At 43.5% G+C, this 19,126-nt stretch overlaps 1 protein-coding gene across 1 annotated transcript in view; it reads right to left on the reverse strand.

Annotated features, from left to right (window-relative positions):
• Nucleotides 1-19,126, reverse strand: part of LOC120030074 (calcineurin subunit B type 1-like) — a 48,913-nt gene that overhangs the window by 17,306 nt on the left and 12,481 nt on the right. The window contains exon 2 of the mRNA XM_038975395.1: nt 8,344-8,383. Within this exon, the coding sequence (XP_038831323.1) occupies nt 8,344-8,383 (40 nt within the window). The remainder of the gene's footprint in view (nt 1-8,343; nt 8,384-19,126) is intronic.

Genomic DNA, 19,126 nt, shown 5'->3' on the forward strand with positions numbered 1-19,126 from the left:
TTTGTGTTTTTGCGAAAATAAACGGTCAGATTTCAAAGTATGTTCCTAGCCTTGAACAGAAGTGACACAATTTCACCTGGTTAATATTGCCTGCTAACCTGGATTTCTTTTCGCTAAATATGCAGGTTTAAAAAGATATACTTCTGTGTATTGATTTTAAGAAAAGCATTGATGTTTATGGTTAGGTACACGTTGGAGCAACGACAGTCCTTTTTCGCGAATACGCACCGCATTGATTATATGCAACGCAGGACACGCTAGATAAACTAGTAATATCATCAACCATGTGTAGTTAACTAGTGATTATGATTGATTGATTGTTTTTTATAAGATAAGTTTAATGCTAGCTAGCAACTTACCTTGGCTTCTTACTGCATTCGCGTAACAGGCGGGCTCCTCGTGAAGCAGGTGGTTAGAGTGTTAAACGTCCTGTTCAAGGCTAGGTGTCAGAAACATGGTTGAACAGCGCAGCCTGTACTAGGAGCAGAAAACTGGGCTGTTGGTTTTAGTCAGACAACGTGTTTGAGTCCATCAGTATGAGCAAGCGGAACAGAGTTGTGGTCCTCTGTAGCTCAGTTGGTAGAGCACGGGTGCTCAGCGTCGCTAAGATAGTGGGTTCAAGTCCTGCTGGTAGAGCACGGGTGCTCAGCGTCGCTAAGATAGTGGGTTCAAGTCCTGCTGGTAGAGCACGGGTGCTCAGCGTCGCTAAGATAGTGGGTTCAAGTCCTGCTGGTAGAGCACGGGTGCTCAGCGTCGCTAAGATAGTGGGTTCAAGTCCTGCTGGTAGAGCACGGGTGCTAGCGTCGCTAAGATAGTGGGTTCAAGTCCTGCTGGTAGAGCACGGGTGCTCAGCGTCGCTAAGATAGTGGGTTCAAGTCCTGCTGGTAGAGCACGGGTGCTAGCGTCGCTAAGATAGTGGGTTCAAGTCCTGCTGGTAGAGCACGGGTGCTAGCGTCGCTAAGATAGCGGGTTCAAGTCCTGCTGGTAGAGCACGGATGCTAGCGTCGCTAAGATAGCGGGTTCAAGTCCTGCTGGTAGAGCACGGGTGCTAGCGTCGCTAAGATAGCGGGTTCAAGTCCTGCTGGTAGAGCACGGGTGCTAGTGTAACAGTATAACTTTAGTCCGTCCCTTCGCCCCTACCCGGGCGCGAACCAGGGACCCTCTGCACACATCAACAACAGTCACCCACGAAGCATTGTTACCCATCACTCCACAAAAGCCGCGGTCCTTGCAGAGCAAGGGGAACCACTACTTCAAGGTCTCAGAGCAAGTGACGTCACCGATTGAAAGGCTATTAGCGCGCACCACCGCTAACTAGATAGCCATTTCACATCGGTTACACTAGCGTCGCTAAGATAGTGGGTTAAATTCCTGCTGGTAGAGCACGGGTGCTAGCGTCGCTAAAATAGTGGGTTCAGAAATATCACCCCAAAAAATGTTAATACCTTATTTACATAAGTATTCAGACCCTTTTGCTCTGAGACTCAAAATACATCTCAGGTTCATCCTGTTTCCATTGATCATCCTTGAGATGTTTCTACAACTTGACTGGAGTCCACCTGTGGTAAATTCAATTGATTGGACATGATTTGGAAAGGCACACACCTGTCTATGTAAGGTCCCACAGTTGACAGTGCATGTCAGGGCAAAAACCAAGCCTTGAGGTCGAAGAAATGGTCCGTAGAGCTCCGAGACAGGATTGTGTCGAGGCACATATCTGGGGAAGGTACCAAGAACACCGTGGCCTCTATCATTCTTAAATGGAAGAAGTTTGGAACCACCAAGTCTCTTCCTAGAGCTGGCCGCCAGACCAAACTGAGCAATTTGGGAAGAAGGGCCTTGGTCAGGGAGGTGACCAAGAACCTGATGGTCACTCTGACAGAGCTCTAGAGTTCCTCTGTGGAGATGGGAGAACCTTCCAGAAGGACTAACATCTCTGCAGAACTCCACCAATCAGGCCTTTATGGTAGAGTTGGCCAGACGGAAGCCACTCCTCAGTAAAAGGCACATGACAGCCTGCTTGGAGTTTGCCAAAAGGCACCTAAAGAACTCTCAGACCATGAGAATCAAGATTCTCTGGTCTGATGAAACGAAGATTGAACTCTTTGGCCTGAATGCCAAGCGTCACGTCTGTAGGAAACCTGGCGCCATCCCTACGGTGAAACATGGTGGTAGCAGCATCATGCTGTGGGGATGTTTTTCAGCGGCAGGGACTGGGAGACTAGTCAGGATCGAGGCAAAGATGAATGGAGCAAAGTACAGAGAGATCCTTGATGAAAACCAGCTCCAGAGCGCTCAGGACCTCAGACTGGGGCGAAGGTTCACCTTCCGACAGGACAACGACCCTAAGCACACAGCCAAGACAACGCAGGAGTGGCTTCAGAAAGGACTTCCCGAGTGGCGTAGCGGTCTAAGGCACTGCAGTGCTAGAGGTGTCACTACAGACCTGGGTTCGATCCCGGGCTGTATCACAACCGGCTGTGATCGGAAGTAAAGCCCCTCCCGGCCAAACCCTCCCCAAACCCAGACAACACTGGGCCAATTGTGCGCCGCCCTATGCGACTCCCGATCACAGCCAGTTATGATACAGCCCGGGATCGAACCCGGGTCTGTAGTGACGCCTCTAGCACTGCAGTGCCATAGACCGCTGCGACACTCGGGAGGTCCCTCCGTTTTTTTGTTTTTATATACATTTGCAAAAATGTATATAAACCTGTTTATGCTTTGTTATTATGGGGTATTGTGATGTCATTATGGGGTATTGTGATGTCATTATGGGGTTTTGTGATGTCATTATGGGGTATTGTGATGTCATTATGGGGTATTGTGATGTCATTATGGGGTATTGTGATGTCATTACGGGGTTTTGTGTGTAGATTGATGAGGGGGAAAAAACGATTTAATCCATTTTAGAATAAGGCTGTAACGTAATAAAATGTGGAAAAGGTCAAGGGGTCTGAATACTTGCGAATGCACTGTATATTAGACTTAGGCTATATACTGTAGGTTATATACTGTAGGTTATATACTGTAGGTTATATACTGTAGGCTATATACTGTAGGCTATATACTGTAGGTTATATACTGTAGGCTATATACTGTAGGCTATATACTGTAGGTTATATACTGTAGGTTATATACTGTAGGTTATATACTGTAGGCTATATACTGTAGGTTATATACTGTAGGCTATATACTGTAGGTTATATACTGTAGGTTATATACTGTAGGTTATATACTGTAGGCTATATACTGTAGGCTATATACTGTAGGTTATATACTGTAGGCTATATACTGTAGACTATATACTGTAGGCTATATACTGTAGGCTATATACTGTAGGCTATATACTGTAGGTTATATACTGTAGGCTATATACTGTAGACTATATACTGTAGGTTATATACTGTAGGTTATATACTATAGGTTATATACTGTAGGTTATATACTATAGGTTATATACTGTAGACTATATACTGTAGGTTATGTCTCTCTCTTTCTCTCTCCCGCTGTCTCTCTCTCTCTCTGTGTGTCTCTCTCTCTCTCTGTGTCTCTCTCTCTCTCTGTGTCTCTCTCTCTCTCTCTGTGTCTCTCTCTCTCTCTGTGTCTCTCTCTCTCTCTCCCTCCCTCCCACTCTCCTTCACCCTCATCTAGGCCAGTGTGTGGAGGGGTCAGAGGTGAATCAGGTCTCTGTACATTAGTGAAATCTGATATCTGGCCAGTCAGGATGACACCAAAGGCATGCAGTTAATGAATGCTGCTGTGTGTGTGTGTGTGTGTGTGTGTGTGTGTGTGTGTGTGTGTGTGTGTGTGTGTGTGTGTGTGTGTGTGTGTGTGTGTGTGTGTGTGTGTGTGTGCGCGTGTGTGTGTGTGTGCGTGTGTGTGTGGTGTGTGTGCGTGTGTGTGTGTGTGTGTCGCAGGCTGAGAGATGGAGACATGGTTCCGTATTTATAGCAGTGTGGTCATGAGAGAAAAAACCTGCTCCCCTCCCTAACCCCTCCCCTTGACAACCGTTGCTCTGTCTCTGGGAAACCCCTAGCAACAAGGAACTCCATGGTTATTTTTGGAGGCTCAAACAGACAGAGACAGTTTCAGGTACTGACTGCTGTATGGGTGATTCTCATGAAACCAGTTTTAAACATGTCTGTAGCAAATTGAGTTACAAAACCCTGACGCATTTGCAAAAATCAACTGTCATTCTGAAGACGAAGATCTAGTTTTTGGCAAAGTGTCTTATTTTAAATTACATTGTAAATTTTCGCCTGGATTTTTTTTATTTTTCAACCCAAATTGTCATTGTCAAAATGCGTCTGGATTAAATTCTCTGGTAATTTTATATCATTTTACTTTAGAAAAACCTAACTTATTTGAATAAAATAAGATATGTTGCTGTAGTTTGTCCATAAATCATAAAAACTAGTTGAAGTTTACATGAAACTCAAATAAAATCAAATGGAATTTTATTAGTGACATGCGCCGAATTCAACAGACTTTATTGAAGAATCCCATTCAGTTGACCAAATACGGACGTACACTTAGATTCCTGAACTTTGGCTGGCCTTGAGAAAAAATGTTGTGTGCCCAAACAGCAGAAAGAAAACTCTTAACGAAGTCCAAAACGAACTAAAACGTCACAAAATGTCATCATAATATATGCACAAACTCTTCTGAACTGTTTCAGCTGGGAAGCATGCGGACGCCTTGACTTCCCCACTTAAAGGAGGATATCCCCCATTTTGACATGAGTCCCTGTTTTAGCACCTACCTAAATACTGTTCTTTAATATCCCAAGACAGTATTTGGTCCATATCCCATATATTTACATACTTTATAGGCATATTGTGTTATGCTGTTTGCCCATTGGATCCAATTCAATACAGAACCAGTCAAAAGTTTGGACACATTTTGACTATTTTCTACATTGTATAATAATAATGAATACATCAAAATATATGAAATAACACATATGTAATCATGTAGTAACCAAAAAAGTGTTTTTATATTTGAGATTCTTCAAAATAGCCACCCTTTCCCTTGATTACAGCTTTGCAAACTCTTGGCATTCTCTCAACCAGCTTCATGAGGTAGTCACATGGAATGCATTTCAATTAATACTGAAATAAAGGGTATTTTAGTCAATCTAATTCAGATCAGTGATTTTAGTATTATGCAAGTAATTTGGGATTAACAAATGACAGTTTGATGATGTATTGGGTTACTGATTCTCTGACAGAGTTCAATACAGTTTGGTGATGTATTGGGTTACTGAATCACTGATAGAGATCAGTACAGTTTGATAATGTATTGGGTTACTGAATCTCTGATAGAGACCAGTACAGTTTGATAATGTATTGGGTTACTGATTCTCTGATAGAGTTCAATACAGTTTGGTGATGTATTGGGTTACTGAATCACTGATAGAGATCAGTACAGTTTGATAATGTATTGGGTTACTGAATCACTGATAGAGACCAGTACAGTTTGATAATGTATTGGGTTACTGAATCTCTGATAGAGACCAGTACAGTTTGGTGATGTATTGGGTTACTGAATCACTGATAGAGACCAGTACAGTTTGATGATGTATTGGGTTACTGAATCTCTGATAGAGACCAGTACAGTTTGGTGATGTATTGGGTTACTGAATCTCTGATAGAGACCAGTACAGTTTGATAATGTATTGGGTTACTGAATCTCTGATAGAGACCAGTACAGTTTGGTGATGTATTGGGTTACTGAATCACTGATAGAGATCAGTACAGTTTGATGATGTATTGGGTTACTGAATCACTGATAGAGACCAGTACAGTTTGATAATGTATTGGGTTACTGAATCTCTGATAGAGACCAGTACAGTTTGATAATGTATTGGGTTACTGAATCTCTGATAGAGACCAGTACAGTTTGGTGATGTATTGGGTTACTGAATCTCTGATAGAGACCAGTACAGTTTGATAATGTATTGGGTTACTGAATCTCTGATAGAGACCAGTACAGTTTGATGATGTATTGGGTTACTGAATCACTGATAGAGACCAGTACAGTTTGATAATGTATCGGGTTACTGAATCTCTGATAGAGACCAGTACAGTTTGATAATGTATTGGGTTACTGAATCTCTGATCGAGCTCAGTACAGCTTTTCCAATGGCAAATTATGCAACACTCATTACCGTAACATACATTCTAATCTCTGAAACCTGCTCGTCATTACCGTAACATACATTCTAATCTCTGAAACCTGCTCGTCATTACCGTAACGCACCAAAATATTTAGGGAATATTAGAAGAAAAATAATTGTGTTACAGTAATGAGGTAAATTGCTAAATAAATGTTAATAATTTAATTTTAAATGTAAAAAAAATTCTGTGCTATGTTTTACTCTGTAATAAAGAATTATTCATTAGGGAAGCAATGTTACAAATATTATAAATAGATTTGTTTAACTGTTTTTTGTTGCATTTTTTAGTTGGTAGTTGTAGAAATTGTAGTAAAATCCATCATATAAATATAATATAAATATAAATAAAAATAAACATAATAATAATTATGAAATAAAGTACAGAGCCTATTCTCAGTGATCCAAGAGAAAATGTCATGAAAATGACGACAACAGCACCCGTGTGTGTGTACACTTGCCTGGTCATAAAGTGTCATAACCTGCTGAATCTATTGTACTGGTCGGGGTGTGGTGATTGATAAAAGCCTAACTTTACAGATGTGTCTTTGGGTGAAGTTGACATAGTAGCTGCAAACAGTGAGGCGCAATAACTAATGAACTTCAGGGGTTTAACTAAAGCATGACTAATGAACTTCAGGGGTTTAACTAAAGCCCAGAAGGCCCCAGCCCAGCAGCAGGCACCAACCCAGCAGAAGGCACCAACCCAGCAGCAGGCACCAACCCAGCAGCAGGCCCCAGCCCAGCAGAAGGCCCCGGCCCAGCAGAAGGCCCCGGCCCAGCAGCAGGCCCCGGCCCAGCAGCAGGCACCAACCCAGCAGCAGGCCCCAGCCCAGCAGAAGGCTCCGGCCCAGCAGCAGGCCCCGGCCCAGCAGCAGGCCCCGGCCCAGCAGCAGGCCCCGGCCCAGCAGCAGGCCCCGGCCCAGCAGCAGGCCCCGGCCCAGCAGAAGGCCCCAGCCCAGCAGCAGGCCCCAGCCAGCAGAAGGCCCCAGCCCAGCAGCAGGCCCCAGCCTAGCAGAAGGCCCCAGCCCAGCAGAAGGCCCCAGCCCAGCAGAAGGCCCCAGCCCAGCAGCAGGCCCCAGCCCAGCAGCAGGCCCCCGCCCAGCAGCAGGCCCCAGCCTAGCAGCAGGCCCCAGCCAGCTGAGAGATGAGAGTTCCTTGACCAAAGATGCTACACATTTAGCTTAGTGCGTTAGCCATTAGCTCATGATGGATATTGGAGCTGGGGTAAGAGGTTCAATTCCTAAAGCTTTTCAAATCCTTCAGGGAAGTGAACAAGTGTGGGGAGGAGGAGGAAGAATAGTAATTGGGCTGAGGGCTAGTCACGGGAGTATCTGTCTGTCTGTCTGTCTGTGTACCTGCCTGCCTGCCTGCCTGCCTGCCTGCCTGCCTGCCTGCCTGTCTGTCTGTCTGTCTGTCTGTCTGTCTGTCTGTCTGTCTGTCTGCCTGCCTGCCTGCCTGCCTGCCTGCCTGCCTGCCTGCCTGCCTGCCTGCCTACCTGTCTGTCTGCCTGCCTGCCTGCCTGCCTGTCTGTCTGTCTGTCTGTCTGTCTGTCTGTCTGTCTGTCTGTCTGTCTGTCTGTCTGTCTGTCTGTCTGAGCAGTAGAGTGGCGCTTCAACCGTATTGCAAACAAACATGGAAGAGTTGGGGCCAAGGACAAGGGCTCGGGAGAGAATTGGGACCATCAGTCTGTTTGTCTGTCTCTATTTCTGTCTTTCTCTTTTTCTGCCTGTCTGGCTGATGAGGTGAACAGCTGTTGATAGGGAGAGGAAGGTTGGGGGAGAAGCATGGTCTGTGGGGAGAGGAAGAGGGGCGGGTCCTTACGGAGCTGGAAATATCCCAGACTAATTAAGTCTCTCCTCAGGCTGCTTGCTTGTCCCTGAGTGTCTCCCCTGGCTCCAGCAGAACGCCTGGCTGAGATCCTCAGTGTCGTCTTAGTTTAATCTATATATCTATGCTGTCTGTGTTTTTGGTTGGGTTTCTTTTGAGCGTATGAAGCTCTATGATAATGTTGGCTAGTCTGAGGAAATAGAGACAGCCAGCAAGCTCAGACAAGCAAAAGTAGGAGAGGGTAGAGGGAGGAGGTTTTATTTTCTGACTAAGAATGTGCCTGACTAAGAATGTGCCTGACTAAAAACGGCAGTTAGTAAATCAAAGACACTTACAATGCGAGCACATTTCCAGAGGGTAACTTGCTTCATTTCCCTGCAGAGGAGAAACAGAAGGCAATAGGTGAGAAATACGGGACATACTGTAGAGAGGTGAGACATGTTTGCGTCATGTGCATTCAAGGTAAAAACAGAAATACTGGTCAAACGTTGGAAAAGCTATGGGATACGATCCTCATGACGTATTTTAGGTGTTTCAGACTGCAGAGGCACTACTCCTTATCCCACTGCTACTATCTCAAAATGGAGGTTAATACAAATCATTGAACAAAAATATAAACGCAACATGCAACAATTTCAAAGATTTTACTGAGTCACAGTTCACATATAAGGAAATCAGTCAGGGACTGATAGATAGAACATGGGGTCGCGTTCATTAGGGAACACGGTAGCGAAAAGGTTTACAACAGAAAACAAAAATGAGCATATCTTAATATGAATTATTTTAACATTTCCACAAGGTAGCCTAACAGTAGAAAAAGCAGAGCCTAATTATAGCTCGCTTCACACACATCAATACGTAACCTCTACAACCCAGGGGACATCCGTTAACCCAACCGACACCTGACGTGGCCCTCGTTTTCAAACCACACAATGGCTTCTCTCGTTACCATAGGGATGACTCATAATGAACTCATGAGATCATGATGAACTAATCTCTCACGGTTGTGTTAGTAGGCCTAAAGTGGGCTACAGACAACAGGCGGGCAAAGCTAGTAATAATATATGCCATTTAGCAGACGCTTTTATCCAAAGCGACTTATGTGTGCATACATTTTACATCATGGGACGGCCCTGGGAATCGAACCCACAATCCTGTCTGTTGCAAGCGCCATGCTCTACCAACTGATCTGTAGCGGGGCAATGCAGGCTACAGGTAGACTGAGTCCCAGATCTGGGTCAGCCGTGTTATTGTGTTATTCAGCTACAGGAGGAAGTAACGTCCTGTAATATTAATGCTCGTCTCATACTGAGACATCACTACGGGAGGAAGTAACATCCTGTAATATTAATGCTCGTTTCATACTGAGACATCACTACGGGAGGAAGTAACATCCTGTAATATTAATGCTCGTCTCATACTGAGACATCACTACGGGAGGAAGTAACATCCTGTAATATTAATGCTCGTTTCATACTGAGACATCACTACGGGAGGAAGTAACGTCCTGTAATATTAATGCTCGTCTCATACTGAGACATCACTACGGGAGGAAGTAACATCCTGTAATATTAATGCTCGTCTCATACTGAGACATCACTACGGGAGGAAGTAACATCCTGTAATATTAATGCTCGTTTCATACTGAGACATCACTACGGGAGGAAGTAACATCCTGTAATATTAATGCTCGTTTCATACTGAGACATCACTACGGGAGGAAGTAACATCCTGTAATATTAATGCTCGTTTCATACTGAGAAATCACTACGGGAGGAAGTAACATCCTGTAATATTAATGCTCGTTTCATACTGAGACATCACTACGGGAGGAAGTAACATCCTGTAATATTAATGCTCGTTTCATACTGAGACATCACTACGGGAGGAAGTAACATCCTGTAATATTAATGCTCGTTTCATACTGAGACATCACTACGGGAGGAAGTAACATCCTGTAATATTAATGCTCGTCTCATACTGAGACATCACTACGGGAGGAAGTAACATCCTGTAATATTAATGCTCGTCTCATACTGAGACATCACTACGGGAGGAAGTAACATCCTGTAATATTAATGCTCGTCTCATACTGAGACATCACTACGGGAGGAAGTAACATCCTGTAATATTAATGCTCGTCTCATACTGAGACATCACTACGGGAGGAAGTAACATCCTGTAATATTAATGCTCGTTTCATACTGAGACATCACTACGGGAGGAAGTAACATCCTGTAATATTAATGCTCGTCTCATACTGAGACATCACTACGGGAGGAAGTAACATCCTGTAATATTAATGCTCGTCTCATACTGATACAAAAATAAAGTAAATAAGGACCAGGTTAGGCTATAGATAGGCAAGTGATCGACTGGGTTCAGACCTGGGTAAAAAATACCTGTGTATTTGTCATTTAAATATGTATTTTCGGTGTATTTGAGTATTCAAAGCCTTCGGCGTAAAATCTGTCACAAACGCAGCACACCTGCTCAGTGGTGTACACGATCCCATTTGATACAGGATGTTATCTCCTTTATTCCGGCGTGGGGCCGGACTCCTCCATTCTACTTTCTATTTTAAATTGCTGTCCTAGAACAGAAGGAGAAGCCTACCCAGAGACAGCAGGCTCAGAAATACAATGGGCTACTTCAAATCAAACTGTATCTGTCACATGCTTCGTAAACAACAGGTGTGGACGAACAGTGAAATACTTACAGTGAAAATAGAGAAATAATAGAAAAGTAAAACGTAATAATATTAATAATAATAAATACACAATGAGTAACGATAACGTGGCTATATACACAGGGTACCAGTACTGAGTCCATGTATATACACAGGGTACCAGTACCTAGTCCATGTATATACACAGGGTACCAGTACCTAGTCCATGTATATACACAGGGTACCAGTACTGAGTCCATGTATATACACAGGGTACCAGTACCTAGTCCATGTATATACACAGGGTACCAGTACTGAGTCCATGTGTATACACAGGGTACCAGTACCTAGTCCATGTATATACACAGGGTACCAGTACTGAGTCCATGTATATACACAGGGTACCAGTACCTAGTCCATGTATATACACAGGGTACCAGTACTGAGTCCATGTATATACACAGGGTACCAGTACCTAGTCCATGTATATACACAGGGTACCAGTACCGAGTCCATGTATATACACAGGGTACCAGTACCGAGTCCATGTATATACACAGGGTACCAGTACCGAGTCCATGTATATACACAGGGTACCAGTACCGAGTCCATGTATATACACAGGGTACCAGTACCGAGTCCATGTATATACACAGGGTACCAGTACCGAGTCCATGTATATACACAGGGTACCAGTACCTAGTCCATGTATATACACAGGGTACCAGTACCTAGTCCATGTATATACACAGGGTACCAGTACCTAGTCCATGTATATACACAGGGTACCAGTACCTAGTCCATGTATATACACAGGGTACCAGTACTGAGTCCATGTATATACACAGGGTACCAGTACCTAGTCCATGTATATACACAGGGTACCAGTACTGAGTCCATGTATATACACAGGGTACCAGTACCGAGTCCATGTATATACACAGGGTACCAGTACTGAGTCCATGTATATACACAGGGTACCAGTACCGAGTCCATGTATATACACAGGGTACCAGTACCTAGTCCATGTATATACACAGGGTACCAGTACCGAGTCCATGTATATACACAGGGTACCAGTACCGAGTCCATGTATATACACAGGGTACCAGTACCGAGTCCATGTATATACACAGGGTACCAGTACCTAGTCCATGTATATACACAGGGTACCAGTACTGAGTCCATGTGTATACACAGGGTACCAGTACCTAGTCCATGTATATACACAGGGTACCAGTACTGAGTCCATGTATATACACAGGGTACCAGTACCTAGTCCATGTATATACACAGGGTACCAGTACTGAGTCCATGTGTATACACAGGGTACCAGTACCTAGTCCATGTATATACACAGGGTACCAGTACTGAGTCCATGTATATACACAGGGTACCAGTACCTAGTCCATGTATATACACAGGGTACCAGTACTGAGTCCATGTATATACACAGGGTACCAGTACCTAGTCCATGTATATACACAGGGTACCAGTACCGAGTCCATGTATATACACAGGGTACCAGTACCGAGTCCATGTATATACACAGGGTACCAGTACCGAGTCCATGTATATACACAGGGTACCAGTACCGAGTCCATGTATATACACAGGGTACCAGTACTGAGTCCATGTATATACACAGGGTACCAGTACCGAGTCCATTAATATACACAGGGTACCAGTACCTAGTCCATGTATATACACAGGGTACCAGTACCGAGTCCATGTATATACACAGGGTACCAGTACCTAGTCCATGTATATACACAGGTACCAGTACTGAGTCCATCTATATACACAGGGTACCAGTACCTAGTCCATGTATATACACAGGGTACCAGTACTGAGTCCATCTATATACACAGGGTACCAGTACCGAGTCCATGTATATACACAGGGTACCAGTACTGAGTCCATCTATATACACAGGGTACCAGTACCGAGTCCATGTATATACACAGGGTACCAGTACCGAGTCCATTTATATACACAGGGTACCAGTACCGAGTCCATTTATATACACAGGGTACCAGTAACGAGTCCATTTATATACACAGGGTACCAGTACTGAGTCCATGTATATACACAGGGTACCAGTACCGAGTCCATGTATATACACAGGGTACCAGTACTGAGTCCATGTATATACACAGGGTACCAGTATTGAGTCCATGTATATACACAGGTACCAGTACCTAGTCCATGTATATACACAGGGTACCAGTACTGAGTCCATGTATATACACGGGGTACCAGTACTGAGTCCATGTACAGGAGTATGAGGTAATAACTTGGCTATATTCACAGGGTACCAGTACTGAGTCCATGTACAGGGGTATGAGGTAATACCTTGTCTATATACACAGGTACCAGTACCTAGTCCATGTACAGGAGTATGAGGTAATAACTTGTCTATATACACAGGGTACCAGTACCTAGTCCATGTACAGGAGTATGAGGTAATAACTTGGCTATATTCACAGGTACCAGTACCTAGTCCATGTACAGGGGTACGAGGTAATAACTTGTCTATATACACAGGGTACCAGTACTGAGTCCATGTGCAGGGGTACGAGGTAATACCTTGGCTATATTCACAGGTACCAGTACCTAGTCCATGTACAGGGGTACGAGGTAATACCTTGGCTATATACACGGGGTACCAGTACCGAGTCCATGTACAGAGGTAATAACTTGGCTATATACACAGGGTACCAGTACTGAGTCCATGTGCAGGGGTACGAGGTAATAACTTGGCTATATTCACAGGGTACCAGTACTGAGTCCATGTGCAGGGGTATGAGGTAATAACTTGTCTATATACACAGGGTACCAGTACTGAGTCCATGTGCAGGGGTACGAGGTAATACCTTGGCTATATACACAGGGTACCAGTACTGAGTCCATGTGCAGGGGTACGAGGTAATACCTTGGCTATATACACAGGGTACCAGTACTGAGTCCATGTGCAGGGGTACGAGGTAATACCTTGGCTATATACACAGTGTACCAGTACTGAGTCCATGTGCAGGGGTACGAGGTAATACCTTGGGTATATACACAGGGTACCAGTACTGAGTCCATGTGCAGGGGTATGAGGTAATAACTTGTCTATATACACAGGGTACCAGTACTGAGTCCATGTGCAGGGGTACGAGGTAATAACTTGTCTATATACACAGGTACCAGTACTGAGTCCATGTGCAGGGGTACGAGGTAGTAGTAGTATCAGTAGTAGTAGTAGTATCAGTAGTAGTAGTAGTAGTAGCAGTAGTAGTAGTAACAGTAGCAGTAACTAGTAGCAGTAACAGTAGTAGTAGTAGTAGCAGTAGTAGTAGTAGTAGTAGCAGTAGTAGTAGTAACAGTAGCAGTAACAGTAACAGTAGTAGTAGTAGTAGCAGTAGTAGTAGCAGTAGCAGTAACTAGTAGTAGTAGTAGTAGTAGTAGTAGCAGTAACTAGTAGTAGTAGTAGTAGCAGTAGCAGTAACAGTAGTAGTAGTAGTAGTAGTAGCAGTAACTAGTAGTAGTAGTAGTAGCAGTAGCAGTAACAGTAGTAGTAGCAGTAGCAGTAGTAGTATCAGCAGTAGCAGTAACTAGTAGTAGTAGTAGTAGTAGCAGTAGTAGTAGTAGTAGTAGTAGTAGCAGTAACAGTAGTAGTAGCAGTAGCAGTAGTAGTATCAGCAGTAGCAGTAACTAGTAGTAGTAGTAGTAGTAGCAGTAGTAGTAGTAGTAGTAGTAGTAGTAGCAGTAGCAGTAACAGTAGTAGTAGTAGTAGTAGTAGCAGTAACTAGTAGTAGTAGTAGTAGCAGTAGCAGTAACAGTAGTAGTAGCAGTAGCAGTAGTAGTATCAGCAGTAGCAGTAACTAGTAGTAGTAGTAGTAGTAGCAGTAGTAGTAGTAGTAGTAGTAGCAGTAGTAGTAGTAGTAGTAGTAGTAGTAGCAGTAGCAGTAACAGTAGTAGTAGCAGTAGCAGTAGTAGTATCAGCAGTAGCAGTAACTAGTAGTAGTAGTAGTAGTAGCAGTAGTAGTAGTAGTAGTAGTAGTAGTAGCAGTAGTAGTAATAACAGTAGCAGTAACTAGTAGTAGTAGCAGTAGCAGAAACAGCAGTAGCAGTAGTGTATGTGATGAGTCAAAAAAGCTTGTAGTGCCTTGTCGTCAGAAGCCAAGCAGTTGCCATACCAAGCGATGATGCTGCCAGTCAAGATGCTCTCAATGGTACAACTGAATAACTTTACGAGGATCTGAGGGTCCATGCCATATCTTTTCAGCATCCTGAGGGGAAGGGGTGTTGTCGTGCCCTCTTTACGACTGTGTTGGTGTGTTTGGACCAGGATAGATCCTTAGAGATGTGGACACGAGGAACTTGAAGCTCTCGACCCGGTCCACTAAAGCCTCGTCGATGTCAAAACGAGTCAGGAGCCACGTAAAATGTCTGCTGTTCCTTCCAGCACCATTCTCATACTTCCTTATTTATGAGCTATTTCTCAATGATACTACTGCTATAAAAATAACTATAAAACAAGAATTTTAAATAAGCTGTATGTACAGTAGTGCATGGGTTTACAGGGACATATCATTCTCTCCCTGAAATTAGGGACACCTGGTATTGGCTGCAGTGCAGTAAATATATGGGCTGCCAGCACTTCACCCTCCTCCAACCGCCTATCACGGTCCAGCACTGCCGTCCCCCTCGCCCACAACAGCTAGCCACAGTAACAGCGCTCAATCTATCTAACTACATGGAGAAAACCTGGCAATCCAAAACGTGGTTGGGAGCCAGTAGGGAGTTCCCTGTGTGTGTGTGTGTGTGTGTGTGTGTGTGTGTGTGTGTGTGTGTGTGTGTGTGTGTGTGTGTGTGTGTGTGTGTGTGTGTGTGTGTGTGTGTGTGTGTGTGTGTGTGTTGTGCCTGACTGAGTGGGAGATACCCTAGCCCTGCAGGCCTGCAAGTATCCAGCCAGGATAATCATTGAGAATAGAGGAGTATCCAGACAGGATAATCCTTGAGAATAGAGGAGTATCCAGCCAGGATAATCATTGAGAATAGAGGAGTATCCAGACAGGATAATCATTGAGAATAGAGAAGTATCCAGACAGGATAATCATTGAGAATAGAGGAGTATCCAGACAGGATAATCATTGAGAATAGAGGAGTATCCAGACAGGATAATCATTGAGAATAGAGGAGTATCCAGACAGGATAATCATTGAGAATAAAGGAGTATCCAGACAGGATAATCATTGAGAATAGAGGAGTATCCAGCCAGGATAATCATTGAGAATAGAGGAGTATCCAGACAGGATAATCATTGAGAATAGAGAAGTATCCAGACAGGATAATCATTGAGAATAGAGGAGTATCCAGACAGGATAATCATTGAGAATAGAGGAGTATCCAGACAGGATAATCATTGAGAATAGAGGAGTATCCAGACAGGATAATCATTGAGAATAAAGGAGTATCCAGACAGGATAATCATTGAGAATAGAGGAGTATCCAGACAGGATAATCATTGAGAATAGAGGAGTATCCAGACAGGATAATCATTGAGAATAAAGGAGTATCCAGACAGGATAATCATTGAGAATAGAGGAGTATCCAGCCAGGATAATCATTGAGAATAGAGGAGTATCCAGACAGGATAATCATTGAGAATAGAGGAGTATCCAGACAGGATAATCATTGAGAATAGAGGTGTATCCAGACAGGATAATCATTGAGAATAGAGGAGTATCCAGACAGGATAATCATTGAGAATAGAGGAGTATCCAGACAGGATAATCATTGAGAATAGAGGAGTATCCAGACAGGATAATCATTGAGAATAGAGGAGTATCCAGACAGGATAATTCCTAGCTACACCCAGGAATAAAGTGATGGGGAAACATCTCCTGACAACGTAATACACACGTGCACGCACGCACGCACGCACACACACACACACACACACACACACACACACACACACACACACACACACACACACACACACACACACACACACACACACACACACACACACACACACACACACACAGTATTCCCTCTAAGGGGCAGTGTTACCTCCAGTCTAGACCTGCAAAGGTATGTTAAGAACAGTGATTAGCAAGGGGTTACAAGGGATTAGAATGTGACTTTCCCTGATCTCATAACAACAAAACACACACACACACACACACACACACACACACACACACACACACACACACACACACACACACACACACACACACACACACACACACACACACACACACACACACACACACACACACACACACACACACACACAGCACAATACCCCAATGCTGCATTGGGTACTTCCCTGGTGCTCCATATAACATACATGATACATCACACTTTCCGTCATACGAATATCAATCCACGACGTGGTAAAGCACATAACTAGGCCTGTTTCTAAAACAAACAAAGGTTTACATCTGTTAGGGGGGAAAAGAGAGAGCAATTTTTAGGACGTATAGAAGGATGTGGAATGCTAGTTTAACCATAAAGGTAAGGTCAGTCCCATTCCAAGACAGGTGGCAAAGCACTATTTAAAAAAATGTATGTAGCCTACACTGGTCAAATGCAGGTTGAGTGAGGTAAGGATTTAGAAAGGAGATTTAGGATTACAGAGTTACAAAGTTAAGGCCTCACATCAACTCTGCGGAGGATGGTTGTGTCAGAAATAACACATCTCCTCAATAAACTAGATGATTTAAGCTCACATCTTAATACGCCTCTTAAGATGTAAATTAAGCATCTCAGAGGAGAGAGAGAGAGAGAGAGAGAGAGAGAGAGAGAGAGAGAGAGAGAGAGAGAGAGAGGGAGGGAGGGAGGGAGGGAGGGAGGGAGGGAGGGAGGGAGGGAGGTAGAGACCCTGTCCGTGTGTGTTTGTTCATCAATAATGCATGTTTCATTCAGAATCAATTAGACTACAACACACATTTTGCATGATTAACAGTCTGGCAACACTGTTGTTTCAGCTGATGCATCCCTACATCAAACAAAACTAGACTCATTAGGATATCTACCTGGTAGAAGGGATGTTTATCTGGTAGAAGGGATGTTTATCTGGTACATTTACATTTACATTTAAGTCATTTAGCAGACGCTCTTATATATTCATACTTTTTTTGTACTGGCCCCCCGTGGGAATCGAACCCACAACCCTGGCGTTGCAAGCGCCATGCTCTACCAACTGAGCCACACGGGGCCAAGGGATGTTTGGTAGAAGGGATGTTGGTAGAAGGGATATCTACCTGGTAGAAGGGATATCTACCTGGTAGAAGGCATGTTTATCTGGTAGAAGGGATGTTTATCTGGTAGAAGGGATGTTTATCTGGTAGAAGGGATATCTACCTGGTAGAAGGGATGTTTATCTGGTAGAAGGGATGTTTATCTGGTCGAAGGGATGTTTACCTGGTCGAAGGGATGTTTATCTGGTAGAAGGGATGTTTATCTGGTAGAAGGGATGTGTATCTGGTAGAAGGGATGTTTATCTGGTCGAAGGGATGTTTATCTGGTCGAAGGGATGTTTATCTGGTAGAAGGGATGTTTATCTGGTAACAGGGGTGTTTATCTGGTAGAAGGGATGTTTATCTGGTAACAGGGATGTTTATCTGGTAGAAGGGATGTTTATCTGGTAACAGGGGTGTTTATCTGGTAGAAGGGATGTTTATCTGGTAACAGGGGTGTTTATCTGGTAGAAGGGATGTTTATCTGGTAACAGGGATGTTTATCTGGTAGAAGGGATGTTTATCTGGTAACAGGGATGTTTATCTGGTCGAAGGGATGTTTATCTGGTAACAGGGATGTTTATCTGGTAGAAGGGATGTTTATCTGGTAGAATGGATGTTTATCTGGTAACAGGGATGTTTATCTGGTAGAAGGGATGTTTATCTGGTAGAATGGATGTTTATCTGGTAGAAGGGATGTTTATCTGGTAGAACTTTCCTTATTATTTATACAAAGCAGGAGTCTGGATCCAAATCCCAAAAAGGCCATCACAACGAACCCCAACATAATGTTCTGACCGTATCTCATATGTGTCTATTATCTTTGGTAAAATGTGCCATGTTAACAGATAAGTCTATTTTATCTTTTTTTAGACCTGAATATAGACTGGTTTTCATCGAGCTGTCCAGTCCAGAACGTCGACCCACTCTCTGTAACCAGGGGCCTGTAAATCTGGTTCAAATTACTACCGTAATTGCTGGACTATTAAGCGCACCTGAATATAAGCCGTACCCACTGAATTTTTTACAAATATGTATTTTGTACATAAATAAACCGCACATGTCTATAAGCCGCAAGTGCCTACCGGTACATTGAAACAAATGAACTTTACACAGCCTTTAAACGAAACACGGCTTGTAACAAAAATAAATAGGCTTTTAAACGAAACACGGCTTGTAACAAAAATAAATAGGCTTTTAAACGAAACA

Source organism: Salvelinus namaycush, chromosome 35 (assembly GCF_016432855.1).
Source record: "Salvelinus namaycush isolate Seneca chromosome 35, SaNama_1.0, whole genome shotgun sequence".
NCBI classification, from domain to species: Eukaryota; Metazoa; Chordata; class Actinopteri; order Salmoniformes; family Salmonidae; genus Salvelinus; species Salvelinus namaycush.